At 37.6% G+C, this 19486-nt stretch overlaps 1 protein-coding gene across 1 annotated transcript in view; it reads right to left on the bottom strand.

Annotated features, from left to right (window-relative positions):
- Nucleotides 1–18031, bottom strand: part of PALMD (palmdelphin) — a 49062-nt gene extending 31031 nt beyond the window's left edge. Inside the window, exons 1-2 of the mRNA XM_010367941.2 lie at nt 17452–18031; nt 1497–1577 (exon numbers count right to left, since the gene is read on the bottom strand). Of these exons, the coding sequence (XP_010366243.2) occupies nt 1497–1577; nt 17452–17496 (126 nt within the window). The 5' untranslated portion in view covers nt 17497–18031. The remainder of the gene's footprint in view (nt 1–1496; nt 1578–17451) is intronic.
- Between the last annotated feature and the right edge of the window lie 1455 nt (nt 18032–19486).

Here is a 19486-nt window from a genome sequence, read left to right as displayed (position 1 = left end):
CAATAAGCAAGATCATGTACTACTTTCCAGACTGTTTTTGGCAAATGCTGAAATGAGGTGCTACTTCAGAAATGGACCTTTCAGTGAGTCAGGCTTTTCATGTGAAACTTACTTTCTAGAATGAACTAAGGGGATATTTAAATCTTCTCGTCTACTGTGATCTCCACTGTTTTGTGGTTACCCATTCTGCAAGGACAGCAATTGCCCATTCTCAAGGATAGCTAGAGAGCTATCATTTTACTCAGAAGCAGGAAGTAGTTCATTGGGAGATCTGGATTGTGTGTATTGTGTGTGTAATTGTGTGTGTGTGTGTAAATTGTGCATGTGTGTGTGAGACAGAGGAAAGGAGAGCAAATGATCTCTGGTTTTGGAGTTAGAAATGACCTATCTAAAAAACTTTCTGGATTTGATTGTTGACTTCATTTGAATTGCACTGGAACAACGTGGCACATTTTTTTTTTTTTAATTTCATTGATTTTCTAGGAGTGCACACTACATTTCTTGACAATGTATACTACTCATGTAAATTCAATGTGACATATTGGAAGGGCAGCAGACTAGATATGCTTTGAAATTATCCATCAAACATCGGAAATGTCAAATTGTTTAGAAGCAAAGAAGCAAACAGAATCCAGAGAATGAGGCTAATTGGAATCTTAAATTATGTTTCTTTTCAGAGGCAGGTACTTGTTCCATTAGAAAAATGAAGTCAGTTGCATTCAGCAAGTTTAACTGAACTTTGTAGACCCCATGAGTGTGCAGCCTTGTATCATTAAGCGGATTCATTAAATCTATTGATAGCAGCCCTGCCAGATAAGTAGTTTCCTGCCTGGGCCTTTTCACAAGGAGCTGCTGTTTGTCATTTGCTTGCATCCTGTCACTAAGCTAAGTAATAAAATGTTGAAACTCAATGTGCTTTAATTACAAAATGACCACACCCAGTGAAAGATGTAAAATCTGATTTTAAACATGGAGAGTTATTTCTGGTTATGATCTCATGGTCTGTCAAAACAAAATAAAACAAAAACCCGAAGCATACTCAAGCAACATTGGACTCATTGCACTGAGCTTTTAAATACAAGCATCCTTGAGGAGGCCAGACACTGTTCTGCACCCCCAGGGGAATGATTGGCCTTTCATTGATTTCAAAAGGCATTTCCTAGCTGGATCCACTCCCTAGGGATGTTAAGCAAGACTGTGAGCAGGGCCAAATTCTCAAGGCTGAATTCTCAAGGTTGCTCAAGAAAATTGGGAAACTCAGTAATAAAGGATAAAAGTAATAAAACCATGTTTTCAACTTTGCACATGTTTGCCGGAAGGTAGTACTCTCATATGCAAATATTACTAGCTTGTTGGCCTCCCCTGTGGTTATTACAATGTTAGTCAAACTATCTTGAAATTTTTTTCTTTCCTGAAGCTTTTTATTATTGAAATTTGAGTACCAATAGACTTTTTGAATAAAAAATCATTGAAATGAAATTAAAGCCATAAATTACCTTCAAATGCTGGAGCTTTAGTTTGTCTTCCTCTATTTTCAGGCGCTTCTGTGAGATTTCTTCCTGTATTTTTCTTTTATCCTGAAATAAAAAAGTTCCAGTATATTTTATTTTTAAAATTTGCTTAATTATGTTTCCTTGAGGTTGTTGGCACTATCTGAATGGCTCGTTAGTGATTTTTTTTGGCATTGGTGCGAAACTGCTTTGGAAACTCCTATTTCAAAGCAAAGGAGAGCAAAGTGAGACATTTGAAGCATTTTCCTGATGGGAAAGCATATGAAAAGGTACTTTTTCAAAGAGGGCTTAAACATCCTTCTTCACTCCCCTTTTCTTTCTTCCCCATTAGTCTAGCAAGATTGACCTACTGAGTGATGTAATAGAAAAAGTGAATTGTAAGGAAACAGTTTTGAAATAGATGTGAGGAAACATCGTGAGAAGAGAGACTGATCCTGGCCCAAGGTTTAAGAAGCTTCTGGGTGAAAGAACTTATGTGGCAAAACTGGTCAACCTATGAATCATTAGAAACACTAGGAAGTTGGAAAGTGGGACCGTTTCCTCCTTGTATAGGCTGCTATGGGAAGATAGAGGAAAATAGTTTAGATAGTGCTTCTTAACACTAAAAAGGCTTTTTAGCTCAGGTAAAACAAAACTCATGAAGATATATTGTATCTTTCACCAAGTTTAAATTACATTACTTCAGACAACCCAGAAAGCATAACTACTAATACAAAAAGGTTGTACTTTTAAGAAAATATAGCAAATATACTAAGTAGATAGCTTGGGTTTGACTTTTGCCTCCTCCACTTACTATCTCTGTGTCTTGGGACAAAATCCTTAGCTTCTCTGTGCCTCAATGACCTCATCTGTAAAATGAGGATACTGAGAGTACCTACTTCATAAGATGTGAGCATTAAATGAGCTGATATATGTAAAAGTTTCTAGAACAGTGCTCGTCACAGTACTCTAGAGGTATTTAATAACATTAAATAAATAAATATATAACTTGTTAATCACACAGAAAGCAACACATTAAATCTGACAGTGCTTTCATTAGCTTGAAATGTTTTAGAGATTCTCTGGAATTGTTTGAGACATTTGACTAGTCAGGCAAAAAGGTCTTTATTTCCTCATTTTTGATCAGAGGTGACATTCTCTCCATCTTATTAATATGTGTTGGTTTTAAATCTGCTTTCACAATTAAAAACTCCCAAAGGATAAAATTTTGTTGCTAATGAAGACATCCAAAAGAAGTAAGCTATAAAGGTAATTTAGAAGAAGGAGATCCAAAAATATTTGGCAGCATTATTGATATAAGTGCATTATTGATATATAAGTGCATGGCTTCCCCAATGTGACTATTTTGAAGATAAAAACTTTTTTGATATATAATTTCAGGTACATTTGTTGAAGAAAAGCAATATTTTGTTCTCCACCTGTATGCTGTGTTTCTCTTTGCATGTCAGGAGAATATACGATTTCATCAGCTTATTATTATTATTGAGATAAGGTCTTATTCTGTTGCCCAGGCTGGAGTGCAGTGATAATCATGGCTCACTGTAGCCTTGATGTCCTGGGCTCAAACAATCCTCCTATCTTAGCCTCCTGAGTAGCTGGGACTACAGCGCGCACTACCACGCCTGGCTAATTTTTTGATGTTTTATTGAGACAGGGTCTCACTATGTGACTCGGGCTATATCAGCTTACTTTTAAAATTTCATAAGTATTTCTTTTGGAAAAAAAATAGTTAGGCAACAGGCATGCATCTTGAGAACTACTTCTTTCTTTGGATGAAATCTGGCCATTAGTAATAAAAACTCTGAAAGCCTCTGTGAGTCAGTTCTTCACTATCTCTAGAGGTTGTTATTGAGCAAATATTAATTATATTTTAAATTCATTGTGCCAAACATTTTGGTAATTATTTTTCAGCACCATTTTACTTCATACTCATCATAACAAAGAGATACTATGATAATTTCCATTTACAAAGAGGAAATGGAAATTTAGGGGAAATTAACTCATCCAAGTTTCATCTGACAATTGTCAGAGCCAGGATCTGAACCCAGGCAGTCTGAAGTCGGTCTCCACACTCCTAGCCAATTCACTGTGCCATTCCCTGGAGTGGAAAGTTAATCAAGCTGGTCACAAATTCTGCCTTTTTCTTCTCCCTTATGAATTACTGTGGCCAGGAGGCAGCACTGAGACAACAAGCACTGAGTGTGACCTCTCATTAGCAGGGAGCACATTTTTAGCTCCCTAGAGGCTGGTGCTGCAACTAGCTCTCCATGAAAAGCTCATAGAGAAGAGCATGTTTTGTGTCATGGACAGGATTGCTGAACTCAGCAATGCCTCCCCACCCCTGCTCATTGCCAGTTTGGGCTAGTTCGCCATTTGTGCTAGATTCATCTTGGGGTTAGTAATCAGGTAATTGAATCTGTGGGTAGAGGCATGGCATCTGGAGTATTTTGGCAACACCAGGCTTATACAAGTGTTGCTAAGGAATACTAATGTTTTGTCACTCCGAGGTAATATGATGCCTCTCTTATATCAGTCTAGGTATGTAGGAAGGAAATTTCATAATGTTTATAGGCATGATCCTATTTTAAGATAGGTGTACTTTTTCCTCATAAGATATTCATCAGCAGAGAGTTATTGTTTCTTTGCCAAATTTCATTGGACCCTGTTAGCGTTGATGAAAAATAGTATGACAATAACTTGGTTTCAGTATAGCAGAATAAACTATAAGTCAACCTTAAGATGTTTATCTGGCTCGATTGCTAGTGTACCAAAAGTTAGCATAGTCAGCTAATTTCTTCCCAAATTTTCATGGAGCAAATAAATGTGAAATGCCATGTGCTTCCCCAAATTTGCCCAGCACCTGGAGCACTTCTATAGATAGCTGTTGCAACCTGGCACATCAGACATTACTGGTTATTAATGTAACCATTATGAATAACATATTGTTGCTTATTTCTCAATGTTCAACTACCTTGACTTTTTGTTCAATGGGCATTCACCTAGATTTTTAGCTATCTGACAGCCTATTTTAGCAACTGACACTCACAAATTTCAATCTGTAAAAGATTATCTCTTAATTATTTTGAAAATTAATTTATTCACCTTGTACAACCATAAAGTTATTGTGACCATCTATTAATATGATCCAATGATATTAACACAATCACATATTTGATAAAAAGTAAGCACAATGCTTAAGAGTATAAGCATTTTAGTTATATTATTGATTAACAATGTGCTAAATTCTAATATGCCTAATCCTGTCAAGAAGGCAGAATTGCTTTCTTGTTTGATTATTGATTTATTCAACACTTAGCTACTTATGTGCAAATGCTATATTCAAGATGACATTAGGAGTTGTGCAGTGTTTAAAAATTATTTGGTAGATGTGAGTTTACATTCTTTTTTTTTTTGTTTGTTTTTTTAGACAGCATCTTGCTCTGTCACAGAGGCTGGAGTGCAGTGGCATAATCGTAGCTCACTGAAGTTTCAATTTCCCAGGCTCAAATCATCCTCCTGCCTCAGCCTCTCAAGTAGCTGGGACTATGGGTGCACATCACCACACCTGGCTATATTTTTTATTTTTATTTTTAAGAGACACAAGGCCTTTCTGTGTTGCCCAGGTTGGTTTCAAACTCCTGAGTTCAAGTGATCCTCCCACCTTGGCTAAAGAAAGTAATTTGTGCAAGTAACTATAGTCTAAGAAATAAAGTTATTACATGTAATAGTTTTTCTTTCTTTCTTTACTTTTTTTTTTTTTTGAGACAGAGTCTTGCACTATCATCTAGCCTGGAGTGCTGGAGTGTAGTGGCACAATCTTAACTCACTGCAACCTCTGCCTCCTGGTCTCAAGTGATTCTCGTGCCTGAGCCTCCCGAGTAGATGAGATTACAGGCATGCCCAACCACGCCCGGGTCATTTTTGTATTTTTAGTAGAGATAATGGAGTTTTGCCATGTTGGCCAGGCTGGTCTTGAAATCCTGGCCTCAAGTGATCCGCTCGTCTTGGCCTCCCAAAGTGTTGGGATTACAGGCGCGAGCCACTGCGCCAGCCAACATATAATAACTTTAGTAGTAATACATGTTATCACTAAGGCACTAGTAAGGTACGATGAAGGTTGAGGGGAGATAGGGAGAGGTTGTTCCTAGCTGATGTCATTAAGAGAAACTTTGGAGTAGCATCTGAGTGGAATATTTTGGGTAGTTACAGTGGGGCTGGGGAGTAGGGAGAAAGGGCATTAAAGTCAAGGGCTTGATGTGAGCAAAGGCCTGGAACCAGCACACTGGGACATTATTTAAAACAACAAGTCTGGAATCTAAGTTACCATATAGGGAGTAGCAGGAAATTAAGGACAACCAGATGAGGATAGATTCTCAGTAGCGAATACTGAATGGCATGACAAAGGGTTTAAAATTTATTTACATATTGAGATAAGGAGCAATAAAAAGTTTTCAGGGGAAGAAGAATGATAGAGTTAAAAGCATGTTTTAAGAAGGTTGAATATGGCCTCGTTGTGTAGTAGCTATGGAAGGGAGAGAACACAAAGAGGAGAATCAGGTCACTGCACAACTCATACATAAGGCCATGAGAGCTTGAATGAGAAGGACCAGAGGTTATGGATGTCAGAATTAACAAGGAGTTAGAATTGTCAGGACTTGGCAACTGATGACATCTCATTGAGGAAAAGGAAAGTGTCAAATGGAATGCAAGGCTCTTATGCTTAGGAAACTGACGGGAGAGCAAAATGACACATAGAAATAGGAGTATCAGGAGAAGGAAGATTTTGGGAAAAAAGATGATGGATTCACCAAGTTTGAGGTGTCCTTGGGCCAAATAGGTAGAATTATCTGCTAGGCAGTTGGAATGTTGGATGGAGAGAGATGAAGAATCAGAGCTAGAGATAAAGATGTCGGAGTTTTGAAAGGGATAGATGAGAGCAATGGGAAACATTTTTTTATAAAAAGAAAAGGAGGCTAAAGAGAGCCTCCATGAAGCACCTACATTTAATGGGTATAGGAGAAGGGGAACCCACATGGAAGTTTATTTTGGGTCAGTCTGGTATTATTTATAATAGGACTTGGTGAATTTGGCTGCATAACTGAAAGGAGCAATGAACAAACACGTGTTATTTCAAATAAACAGATGTGGGGAGCACAAAGAGCAACCACTGAGTCATGATATTGCAAGTTGTGAGAGATCTACTAATCCTGTGGTCCAAATGCTTCATTTTACGTGTAAGAGTTTGAAACCTTAAGAGGTTAAGTGGCTTGCTTAGAAAGGTATTTAGTAGCAGTGCCAAGACTTGTAAGAAGATCTTAATTCTCAGTCCTGGGCTCTTTTTACTTCTCACTACCTGTACAAAAGAAAAGTATGGTTGTGGGCATTTAGGCAAGGATAAAAGTAAAGAAAAATAGAAGCCATCATACTACTTGACTAGAAAGAGGGTATAGGTAGTTTTTCTAAACCATCTGAAACAATTGGAAGAGGCAAGTTAGAGCAATGACTGAAGAATTAAAATAGTTGAATGTTTTCAGGTTCATTTTGCTGGAAGCTGATAATCTTACAACTTCATGATTAGCTTTGCTGATATTTTCATTGCCTAGGGTCTGAAAAGAACACTAGTAGAAAACGCTTATTTGAATGTAATTACTACCAACAGTGCAGAGTTGGTGGTGTACAAGTAGTGGTAACTTGGAAAAAAAGAGATGTGCTAACAATATTCTTAGGAAAGAATCCAGGGCATAATTAGAAGTTTACCAGATTTCAGTAAAAGTATGTTTTAACGATTCTTGAGAAACATTCTTAAAAAAATTATTGAAAATGGAGCAAAAATTTCAAGAGGGAACACGGATCATAAGGCATGGGCAATTTACGAATGGAAACATGGATACACAATTAAAAATGATGTCGGGTAAGAAGAAAAGAGAGCTACTATTTAAAAAAAAAAAAACAAATCATTTACTATCACTGCGAGTTTCCCAATAAGTTCACACAACCAAGAATAAAGATAAGACGGTGACATTAATAATAGTGTAAATGAGGTAAAAATTCAGGGTGATGTGAAGATGTGAAACATGAAAACACTGAGGGCACAAAAAGTGCATGTGTGCGTGCGCGCGCATGTGTGTGTGCGCATGTGTGTTATGCTAAGAAGAAAAAGATAAAGGCAACAAGATGACTGCTGAGATACGTAGCATAATATTAAAACGACAGAGGTAGAACACTATTCCATTTCTACTTTACTTTCATATTTTTGATTAAGGAGAATAATCTTGATCCTCAAAAGGATAGAACAAAAATGTCTAAAGGGAAATCAAAGCCGAAGAGGAAATTCAGCATTAAAGACAGAGCTGCTCTAGTCTTTAGTCTCTGATGGGTTTCATTTCAGTGGGGAGAAAAATTTATAGAAATGACAGAAAAATATTGTTAAGTAACCTCCTTGGAATCTTGGATGGAGTGAAAAGATACCAGAAGACTGAAAGTGGCCAATTTTTTGAAGAGGCAAAGAGTTGAATGATGAATATTTAAAGACTGGTGAAATTATGGATTAATCCCTAGCAAAGTTGTAGAGTGAACTGTGTCTAGACAAGGAATGTGGTATTTAGACAAGGAATAGGTCTAGGTGGTAGCAGTTGATGACTAAAAACAAAGCATTTAAAACTCACACTATTTTTTATTGCTAAATTATTTCAAGATCTGCAAATGACAAAGGTTTAAGATGGTTTTAATAATAACTAACATTAAGATTTTTATGTTTTTAATATTGTCATCTAAGACTCAATAATTATCCATATTTTCTTTTAAAAAATGACTGTGATTCAGCTGAATTTATTTGATTCATCATAGATGCTGAGTAATTGTTTTGCTAAATTTTTAACTATGTATCTGAAGTTTTATCAAATAATTCTTTCCTATAGACTTAGGATGAAACTTTTATTACTTACTGATTTTTAAAACTGTACATTAGGGTCTGGTTGCAGGTTATCTGTATAGTTTTCTAACTATTGATTTTGGTACCAATACTGCATAGTTTAGATCATTTACCAGTTAGATATATTCAAGTTTTCCTTTATTGCTCTTATGAAAAATGTATTGATTAATAGCCATAGTTTATTTTTCTAGTTGGACTTTGGAATCATTGTTAAATTCCAATAGAAACAAAATTGAAAACCCAACTAATTCCTTATTTGTCCACATTCCCCACCAAATCAGAGAAATCAACCAACCAACCAACCAAACAAGCAAAATTCTACATGCCTTGATGAAATTTAAAAAGTTACTCTTAATGGTCAGTATCCAGAGATAATCAGAGATTGATAATGTTATATAAGATTTATATCTGCATAATTTATTACAGTTCATATAAAATTGGGATTATTTTTACATGTTTAGTAATATAAATTGGCCACACCAGCAATAGATGAGAATACCTCCTTAGAGATATTGATTGAAACTGGATTAAACTTAAAATAAATTTGGGAGTATATGATAACTTTTCTGCTTTAAAACTGCACTTTCAGGAATAGTGTGTGTCTCTGGTCACATATAGTATGTCACTCGGTAAAGTTTTGTTAAATACTGCACATTTCCTTAGTAGGTATAAAAATGCAAACATTTCTTCATATAAATCTGGCATACTTCCTTACTAGTATTATTTTTAAATTTTAACATTGTAAAATGTTGTAGCTACTAAGGATGGAAAATTTTCGCATTATATTTTCTGATTAATTTTTGTTTTTCAGAAAACTACTGCTTTTTATATATTCATTGTGTATCTGGCTTCTTTACTGAACTTTCAAGTCAATTCTTATTCTTAACCTTAGAGACACTGAAGATGAAAACTAGAGAGTTCGTTAACTTTCTCAAGTCACGTAATTGATCGAGTGGTGGAACTTGTGTCAAACCTGATTTTCTACAATTCCAGGGGTGATGCTTTTTTATCTTTTTATTTTTATTATTTTCTTTCTTCCTTGTTGCTTTCCAAATATATCAATAGAAATACAATTCCCCAAATAAGGGACATTATAGCAGTGAGGGGCTCTATACTCATCAGAGTTCTGATCAACTCTTAGCATCAACTTCTAACAGTTACACTGACATTTTGGAGACTGTCTGCAATGAGTCTGTGAAGAATGACTGAAATCCAGAAAACAAAGCTGTATAGCTTCAGTGGCAGGAGTCATGATAATTTGGTGGAAGTTAAAGGCAACTAGATTCTGGTACATTATGTCAGAACTCTTAACCCAGAGAGTTGTTCTCAAATGGAAAAGGGTGTTTTGGGGGATGTTGATCCACCTGATATTGAAGTGCTCAAGGAGAAGCTGGGTGAGCTTGAGCATGGTGTTAACAGAGTGAGGACGTGGATAAAGAAGTTTCTACATTTTCTTCTGTTCCAATAATTATGTCTGCATCTAGCTTTGAAATATCCTACTTCTTAAGTTAGCCATGGGAATTGGGCATGGTTATCACTACTATTTATGGGGTGAATTAAAAAGCATAAATTTCTAAACCCCATTTATCAAATAATTGTAGTCTTCTTTCCCAACCTTACAACACATTCTAACAGACCTCTAAACAGAATCCAGTGTGTGTTTTACTCATTTATTCCTTTGTCTACCCTATCTTGTTTGTTCTAACAAATAGCGACAAAACAAAACCAAACCAGGATAAACAACAAACACAAAACAAACCCCTGAATAATCAAGGGGTGATGGTAAACTTGGCCAGGTCTTCAGTGAAAAAAAATCTGTCAGCAGGCCAGACAATCATTAGCTTTCACCCTTTCTCAGCTTGATTGTATTTGTTCATTCATTCATTCACCCACTCAGGAAGGTTTTTTTGTTTTGTTTTGTTTTGGTGCTCCAGCTAGTGTTGAGCTCTTTATTGAGGGAACTGTGAAAGATGCAAGGATGTCTTTGTCTTGAGAATTCCTGGCTGGAGGGAAGAGGCTATGTAAAGAAGTGGGATGGGGAGGAAGGCAGAGGCAAAAAGGGCCTGAACTATTAGGTGCTCTGAAAAATCACTTTGATTCTGTTCCAACCCTCTTAAACCAATAACAAATGCTTCTGAAATGACACCACAATCTCTTCTTGCCCACTTATATTCCTTGCAAACTGGGGACAGTGGGAGGAAACTGCAGAGGTGGAGAACTGTTTCAGGTTAGAAAATGTGGTTAAGCAAAGCAGAACCTCCATAGTTTCTTCTCTTGGCTCCACTTCAAACTGTATTCACAAGCGTGAACAACAGAAATATGAGGACGTTCTTTTCCTTTTTTTCTTCTCTTTTTTCTTTCCTTTCCTTTTCTCTTTTCTGTCTTTTCCCCTCCCCTCCCCTCCCCTCCCCTCCCCTCCCCTCCCCTCCCCTCCCCTCCCTTCCCCTCCCCTCTCCTTTTCTTTCCTTTCCTTATGGAGTCTCACTCGGTTACCGAGGCTGGAGTGCAGTGATGCAATCATGGCTCACTGCAGCCTCTGCCTCCCAGGTTCAAGTGATTCTCGTGCCTCAGCCTCCCAAGTAGCTGGGATTACAGGCGTGGACCACCATGCCCAGCTAATTTTTGTATTTTTAGAAGAGACTGGATTTCAGTGTGTTGGCCAGGCTGGTTTTGAACTCCTGGCCTTAAGTGATCTGCCTGCCTCAACCTCCCAAAGTGCTGGGATTATAGACATGAGCCACCGTGCCCAGCCAGAAATCTGAGGAAGTCCTGAACAGGGGTTGGGGTGTGATTTTGATGTTTATAAAAATTTATCATGATGGTGAGAGAATCCGATAAGCAGAGGAATGGATTCAAGTTCCAATATTTGACTAATTCCTTAGCTTTTCTTGGCCTTGGCTTTCTACTATAAAATGGGAATGATAACATATGCTTTTGAAAATACTCATAGAACTAATTAGACATAGAACTAATTAGACATGAGATAAAATGGATGTGAAAATTTTATTTTTCATAGCCTAAATGCTATGTAAGAATAGGCACTGTTATTATTGTTAGAAATCTCACAATTCTTTTTCTTAGGAGATGTCCATTTTATTCCACAGTTGTTAGCATATTTGATTAATAATAGCTGTTGGCCGGGCGCGGTGGCTCAAGCCTGTAATCCCAGCACTTTGGGAGGCCGAGACGGGCGGATCACGAGGTCAGGAGATCGAGACCATCCTGGCTAACACAGTGAAACCCCGTCTCTACTAAAAATACAAAAACTAGCCGGGCGAGGTGGCGGGCGCCTGTAGTCCCAGCTACTCCGGAGGCTGAGGCAGGAGAATAGCGTGAACCCGGGAGGCGGAGCTTGCAGTGAGCTGAGATCTGGCCACTGCACTCCAGCCTGGGCGACAGAGCGAGACTCCGCCTCAAAAAAAAAAAAAAAAAAAAAAAATAATAGCTGTTGTAGCCCACTTTGCTATGTTATATCATCCTGTGTCAATCACTGATACATTTAATAGGTTGAAAACTTGATGCTTAGGACAGAAGAATCTAGTTTTAAGTTCCATTCAGAACTTCTGAGGATAACCTAGCTGTGTGTGTTAAGTGACTTGACTGAATCCTCTCAGTCCCTGGGATTTTATGTAAAAACTATAATTACAGATCTCACTCAAACTGCTTTGATGATGTTTTAGGAAAATGTGCATGCCACGGGGTTCTGGGTAAGGGAACTTCTTAAGCAGTAAATGTTCATGAAGTCTCTTCCCAAAATGACATTGCTATCATTTAAATAAATTAAAATATTCTTATTTCATTTTAAGAGAGGGTAGGTCGTTTGAGACTGTAGATTAAAAAGTGGAAGTCCTATTGCAGTTTTAGCATTGAACTGTGTTGCATTTGTTTATACTCTGGTTAGTCTTAGATGCTTATTCTCTAATTTGTTTTAATCATAGTTTTCTAAAGAAGCAGCTTTTCCTTTCAACCATCCAGTAATGTTCAGAAAGTTCATGGGGATCTTTGTCAGTAGAAGATTTAGCAAAGTAGCATTATCATTCTGTTGCACAGTGGAAAAACCTTCCCCAGTTATCAAAAAGCAGTTTCCTTAATGAGCTATCAAAATTATTATACCTCATCACATGGTCTCCTTTATGGGTGGGCTATTATGTTTGGCAAAGAAGTGTGGCATACCACATTTGTTTGAAGAAACCTTTCCCTCTCTGGAAGAAACATGTAATCTTGGTATAGCACTGTGGAAAATTGTGCAGAGGTTACATTGTTGACTATTGTGGCATGGGACTTTTTTATTTAGAAGATTGCTACATCTTCATGTACCATCTTCATGTGAATTTCTTTGGAAGCTCATGACAAATTAGAAGTTGTTCCTCTAACTATGTCTTAATCATGAGATATGTTGGTTAACAATGGGGCATTATACATTCTTTGGCCACTGGTACTTTAAGAATTACTTAGAACTCTAAATAATACAATGATCCAAACACATGTTAAGGTATGCCTTTGTTAAAGACCCAGGCTAGTTTACACTTGTTTTTACTCTCTTGTTGGTTCAGATAGAGCGAATAAGGAAAAAATATATATGGCCAGTCTGGAATACAGAAGCAGGGCTGACTTCTTGGGTTTGTGACCTGTGAAGTCACCCAGGGCATCATGCTCAGAAGGGCCAAGCACTTAGATCAAAGCTCTGTTGTCACCACCTTGAAATTTTGAATACCTTTTGAACAAGGGCCACCACATTCCACTGTGTTTTTGGCCCCACAAATCACACAGCAGGTCTTGCTTTGGGCCACTGTCTTATTGACTGTTAGAGGATCCCAGATATTGACAAAAAGGGAACAAGATGAGGTAGAGTGCTCGGAGACACTTGTAACAGGGAACATGTGCTAAAGAAATAACTAGAACCCATCTGTGTTCATGTTATTGTTTTAATATTGGTCTCTGTACTGTAGAGATTTCTGTTTTATGTAAAGAACTCCATGCCTCTTAAATTCCTATATTTACAAATCAAGAAAAACTTATTTGGGTATTTGGGAGTGGAAAGCAGTAGGGAGTGGATCCGGGGAAATGTGATAATTTTTTTTTTTTTTTTCATCATGAGCAGCTTTGGCCAGCAAAATCTGGCTCTGCTGCTTAAAGTCCAGTGTCAGGACTTTATATGGCTCCTTTCCAAATGGAGGCAGTCCTAAGCAGGTGCTTGTACCTGTGATTATTTTTATTGTCTAACTTTTGACAGAACTCACCCCTTCACGTCTAGGCTCAAAAGTCACCCTCTTTGTGAAACCCATCCTGACCACTCTATTTAAACTTACAACGCACTCCCATCCCCACTCCTCACACTCCAGATTCCCCTTATTTCACCTCTTTTCATTCAAATGCACAAGGCGTGGTGCATAGTAGGTGCCTAATAACCATTAATTGAATAGAGACATGAGAGACTGTGTTGATAACACACATTCCTTACAATTAAAGGTAAGCCTGGATGAGAATAAAATGTCAGCTTTCTTCTTACTCTCTTTTCCTCAGTGGAGTCTGTTCTCTGAAAGTGGATTCTGGTTCTTAAACTTCCTCTGAGTTCATCCTTCAAATAGAACTGAGTCTCTGATCACAAGACAGTCTAAGATCTAGTTTTCCCGTTTGAGCATATTCATATTTGTAATGGTATTTTCCAATGTCACTGTAGGCATGGGGGTAAGAAAATGTATTAGCTGTGGAGGAGATGTCAAGAGTGTACGGAATGTTATTCATTCTAAGGGAATCTTTGTGTTTCTGAGGAGAGACTCCCTGGGCCTTTTCATTGTTCTTCAGTGTGGCCCATGTTCACTTTCAGACAGGAACTCTGCAGGGATAACTCTGTCAGTGGTACATTCAGTCCTTCATCTCATGCTTCTCGAGAATGCTGGAGTCATTGGTATCCTCAGTTCCAGTATTGTTAAAGGTGAATTTCAAATTACTAGTCTATTTCAAAATGCTATTGAGTTCCAGTTAGCTCTCCTTTTGTAGAAAGATCAGCTATTTTTTAAAATGGGTACTGACTTGAAAAGGGCCTCAAGAGACATTTTAAAGATCAACATAATATTTAATTAACTTTAAGCAGCCCTGTTTTTAAATTATAGTTGAAAACTGAACTTCTAAAGGGGTACTTTGACCATTAATTTGGTAAGGGAAGAGTTGGTGCATGGATAAAGTAATAAGGAAGAACATGAAAGTAATTGTGTGAAATAGAATCTATGTTTGGTACACCCAAACTGAAGTACCTACCCTTGAACAATTGTTTCTTTATACTATCATAATTTTGCTCTTATTCTCTTTAAATCTTTGAGAAGACGTCTGACTAATCAAAAATTCAATTTACTGATCTGATATGAGTAATGAATGGCTTCACGATAGTTATTTAGTTTTCAATTTGAGAACCTAAGTATCTCATTTCAACTACTTAATGTGTTTAATCTTTTTTTTTTTTTTTTTTTGAGAAAAAGAAAAAGACAGGCACTTGGATCTTGTTTATGTCAAATTCTAGGTATATTTTTTCAATTTATTTTTTCAATTCTTTTTTCAATTTATTTTTTCAATTCTTTGCAGTGAAAATAATGACTTTTTAGGCATTTCAAACCAGATAGAATCAATACAACTGTGAATATTTTTTTATTTTATAGCCAGTCGTTGGAGAAACAAATTTTAATGTAAAAATCAAATAAATCCTATAGTGTAAAAGTTTTTTTTTTTTTTTCTTCCAAAGTGAGGTCTATGTGTTGGTATGTCTGGGTGCATTGTTCTGATTTCATTCTTGAAGAATATAAAAAATCATTTCCAGTGTAGGTAAATAGGAGGAAAAAGCTAAAATGAAAAGATTCTCACTGAATTTTAGTCTAGATTGGAGATTCTGAGGCTTAAGTACTTCCAAAAATGAAATAATTCTTGCAAACTCTCTGCATACTCTGTGATTTTATTTTCCTAGAGGGGAAGAGACTAGCTGAGGTGGCTTCCTGGGCAAGGCAAGGGTGAGGGCGAGGAAAGCTGACATGTCCCAGGACGTCCAAGAGGGAGGAGAGTGGATGTGTTGTTTCCATGGACACACAACTGCTCCACTTTTCCTCTAGGTGGTGACAAATGTGACTGGATTTAGCCTGGTGAGGTGTAGGCTGGTTTATGAGAAATTTGTTCCCATAAACTTTTTCCAGTTTTTTCCCTACAACCTTTATACGAGTAGATTACTTCCAAGCTAGAATTACTTTGTGATCTTACTTTGGAGATTTGTTTAATCCTTTCTAATGGGATATATTTAGGCTGATGGAATAATCCAAATATTTTTTTAATCATCAAAAAAGCATACATCTGTATATTCAGGAACCTACTTACTCTCTTGATGGCTTTTAAGGCATTATGATGATTTTCTGTCTCTATTTGCAATTGGAACCTTCAGTGACTAAGATTCCTAGCCTTAGAAATAACTGTATACAGCTATATCTTTGGAAATGTGTGGTTTTGGTAAGAGTTATAAGGTGCACTGGAGGGAAAAAGGGCTCGAGCAAGGGTGTGCCCCAACTGAAAGAGGAAAATTCAGAACAAGGGTCTACTTGTCTATTTCAATTAGCTAATTAGGAGATATAAGCATTAGAAATAGTGGAGCTTGTGACCACACAACTCATGCAGTCTAATAAAGTAACCTTTAGACAACAGCTGTAATGTAAAAGGCCCATGCCAAAAACAACAGAGCAGAGCCGAGTTCCTGTCCCTTAAAGCAGGACAGCTGAGATGGTGTCTCAGTTTAACAACAAAAAAGAACAAAACAAAACAACAATCCCGACCAAGGTTTTCTGAAGAGAGGAAAATGTAATAATTAGAAGCTAGACATTTAGCAAAGCATTGTTTTATGGATAAGTACCAACCTTATCAATAGACTTCTGGTGTCTTACTACTGGCTAAAAAGATATTTAAATTTACTGAATGTTTCTGGGTGAAACTAAGACATTGTATCAATTTAGTAAAAAATCTAAATTAGGATTAGCATAATTAGCTATACAATGAAAATTTTAAGAACAACAACAAAAAATCCCTGATCTAGCATCAGGTTTTAAAAAGTACTAATTTTTTTCCTATACCTAATGTCAGTGGCAGAAAATGCTGAGAAATTGGGATATTGCTTTACAAAGATCTTTTATTTCTTAAAACAATTACATCAAAAGTTGTAGCTAACGATAAATGATTGTGACACAGATTTTCAAGTTACTGCCAAACACAGGGTTTTATAAAATTAAAAGGAAAGCTGGATCATTTAAGAAAAGTAATTTATTTCTTGCTTTGACTTTTTCCCGGAATAAACATAAAAAATGTACGATTTTCCTTCTCGGTATTAACAAAATATTTTCCAAATCAACTGCATGCACTGCATTCCTTTATCAGGATCTTATTCAGTTTGTGACTCTGCTGGAAACTGATATCTTAGAATTAATCTGATATGTGCTTTTACCCACTTTTCTCTTGTTTAATGCTTAAATTACATATACTAACATTCATTTTAATTATCTTAGGTTTTCTGGAACATACTATCACACTACAAATACAAAGTTTCAGGTCATTTTAAAAATTTCTTTTTCTCTCTTTTAAAAAAATTCTAACTTTTTGATGCATTCATAGCTTAAAAAAGTTTCCAAGTTGGGGATCTGTTTTTTGATCTAAGACCAGTCAAATGAACGTTTAAGGAAAAACTACATTTCTAAGGTACACAGAGTGTGAAAGATAGTTAGTCAGACTGCCTTAACAGCTTTTGATTGTTGTTTAAAATGCAGGCACAGCCTTTTTGAAAGTCAAGAACATTTTGCCCTGCACTCAGGTTCTGAAGCCCCAGAGTTACAGAGGGTCATAAGGGTTAAGAGAGAAACAGAGACGCATCCATGAAGGCTGACAGTTCTGTTTTTCCACTTACAAGGGCTCAGCGACAGGGGCAGCCGGCCACGGTCTGCCTTCCTCTAAGCAACCACCTTCATGAGTTATAACTGTATGCAGACTTACTGTGATGGCCTGGAGTCTTCCCTTCACCAGCTCAGCTTCTTCCATTCTAGAAGTCAAAGAGAGTCAGACGGGGAAGCAAGTCCAAAGCTACCATAAATCAAGGAGCCTCCTGGGGGAGAGGAGCGGGGGTGACAGAAGAGAAGCAGGGAGAAATCCGCTCTTTGCACCAGTGGAGAAATGGAGAAATTCCCGACTTGTCAGGAGCGTCTCCGAGCAGATGCACAGATCAGGCCAGACAGACACATGTAATGAGGGTGTGCTGGGGAGGCAGACGCTGAGGCTGCTGGCATGAGTTGACTGACAAGTTTGAACGGCAGCAGCACAAGCCCTTTTCCTTCAGGAGCTGCCAGCTCTTTGTTGTAATGTGCACAGTTAGCAAGGCACATTTTCTTATTAACTGTTCCTTACCCAATTCATTATTTTCCAGGAGTGGCACAGACAACCAACACACTGAGTGTTTAATCAGCCTCTGCTCTAGCAACACACAGTCATCCCCAGATGTGTGGGTCTGTGTGTGTTTGTACAAAGCTCGTTTACCTGCTCCCTAGCTCTAGAGAGAGAGCCTTATCTTGACTGAGGCAGAAGTGCCAAGTCACTTGTTTGCCTTTCTTCCACTGATTGGCTTTGATAATAATACAACAATCTATAGCTACTTTAAACTTCATGTAGTGGTAAATTTACATTGGTTTGTTCTCCCCCTTCTACACCCCACCCCCGACCCACCTGCTCAGCAATTTGTTGCAAACTTTGGAATCTTTAGGTCATGGAGAACTCAAAGGTGTTAATGTGACTATATTAAGAAGTTGGCCCACCAAGGTATTTAGTGTGGCTTAAACACCAAGTGCCACCTTTTGTTATTGCTTGACTTGGATTTCTGTGGAATGCAGTTCTTTCTTGGACGTTGTTCAGAAATGACACTCTTGGCTTTCAGGAAGGTGCCCATTTTGACCTCACCAGTTACGCAAGAGAAAGGAGTGAGCCTTTGAAAATGTGATGAGACATTCTGTAAATGCCTGGAGCCCTGCACTGTGTGGATATTCCCCTCTTTAGAAAAAGGCAGGCAAGCCCAGTGGGACTCTTAGGTCAAAGCAGAGGCTGGGAAGCTGTACAATTGGCTCTGTCTGTTTTCTTTTCCCTACAGGTTCTTTAATTAAATTTTGCTGAAGTAAATCCTAATTACCAACTACCTTATTATTATGTGTTTGAATGCTATTAAGCACTTTCATATCGACATTCAGTTGAAGAGGTGAAAAGGACAACCCAAACAATGAACATATTTCCTTTGTAGTTTTGATATTAGTAATAATAATAGCTAATATCTGTTGCATTCTCTCTATAGGCAAATGCATTCTTGCAAAGTGCTGAGGGATAAGTGCTATAATCCCCACTTTAAAAATGAGGGAACAGGCTCAGAGAGGTAATTTCCGTACAGCTAGTAAGTAGCAAAGCCAGGATTGGAACTCCAGCTGCCTGACTTTATAAGTGGCATTCATCAAGGACTGCCCAAGGACACAGGGCAAGGAGAGGCACAGGCTGAAGGTTAAGTCAGTCTTTATGAGAAGGGGTTGGGCCCCCAGCCTCCTCCTCTGTCTAGCTCCTAGAACACTACAGCTGGGTGTAACAGCCTAAGGCAGAATGATGTGGGAATGTCCTCTGGAGAAACTTATTGGCCCTACTGAGGTTTCCCCACATTATCGGCTGGAGTTCTCCAACCACAGAGCCCTCATCCCAAGTCAGTCACTATAAGGTGAAACCCATGTTTTAAAAGTCTGAAATTATACTTGAGAGTAGTTTGTCTTTGCTCATACATCCTTCGAAGGGACACTTAGGGAGACCAGAGAATAGGAGGATTGTTTGGATGTAGGCCAAGTTTGATTACTGTTGGATGCATATTTATGCGTTAAAAAAAAAAAATCAAACCTTCAAAACTTTTGATTTTGTTTATTTGTAGATCCTGTCTGAAATTAAAGACAAGAAAGCAGTAATGATAAATATCTCAGTCAGAATTGCATATTTGGTGCCCAGAACAAATGGG

The sequence above is a fragment of the Rhinopithecus roxellana genome, chromosome 8 (genome assembly GCF_007565055.1).
Source record: "Rhinopithecus roxellana isolate Shanxi Qingling chromosome 8, ASM756505v1, whole genome shotgun sequence".
Lineage (NCBI taxonomy): Eukaryota > Metazoa > Chordata > Mammalia > Primates > Cercopithecidae > Rhinopithecus > Rhinopithecus roxellana.
This window is presented reverse-complemented; position numbering and strand designations above follow the sequence as displayed.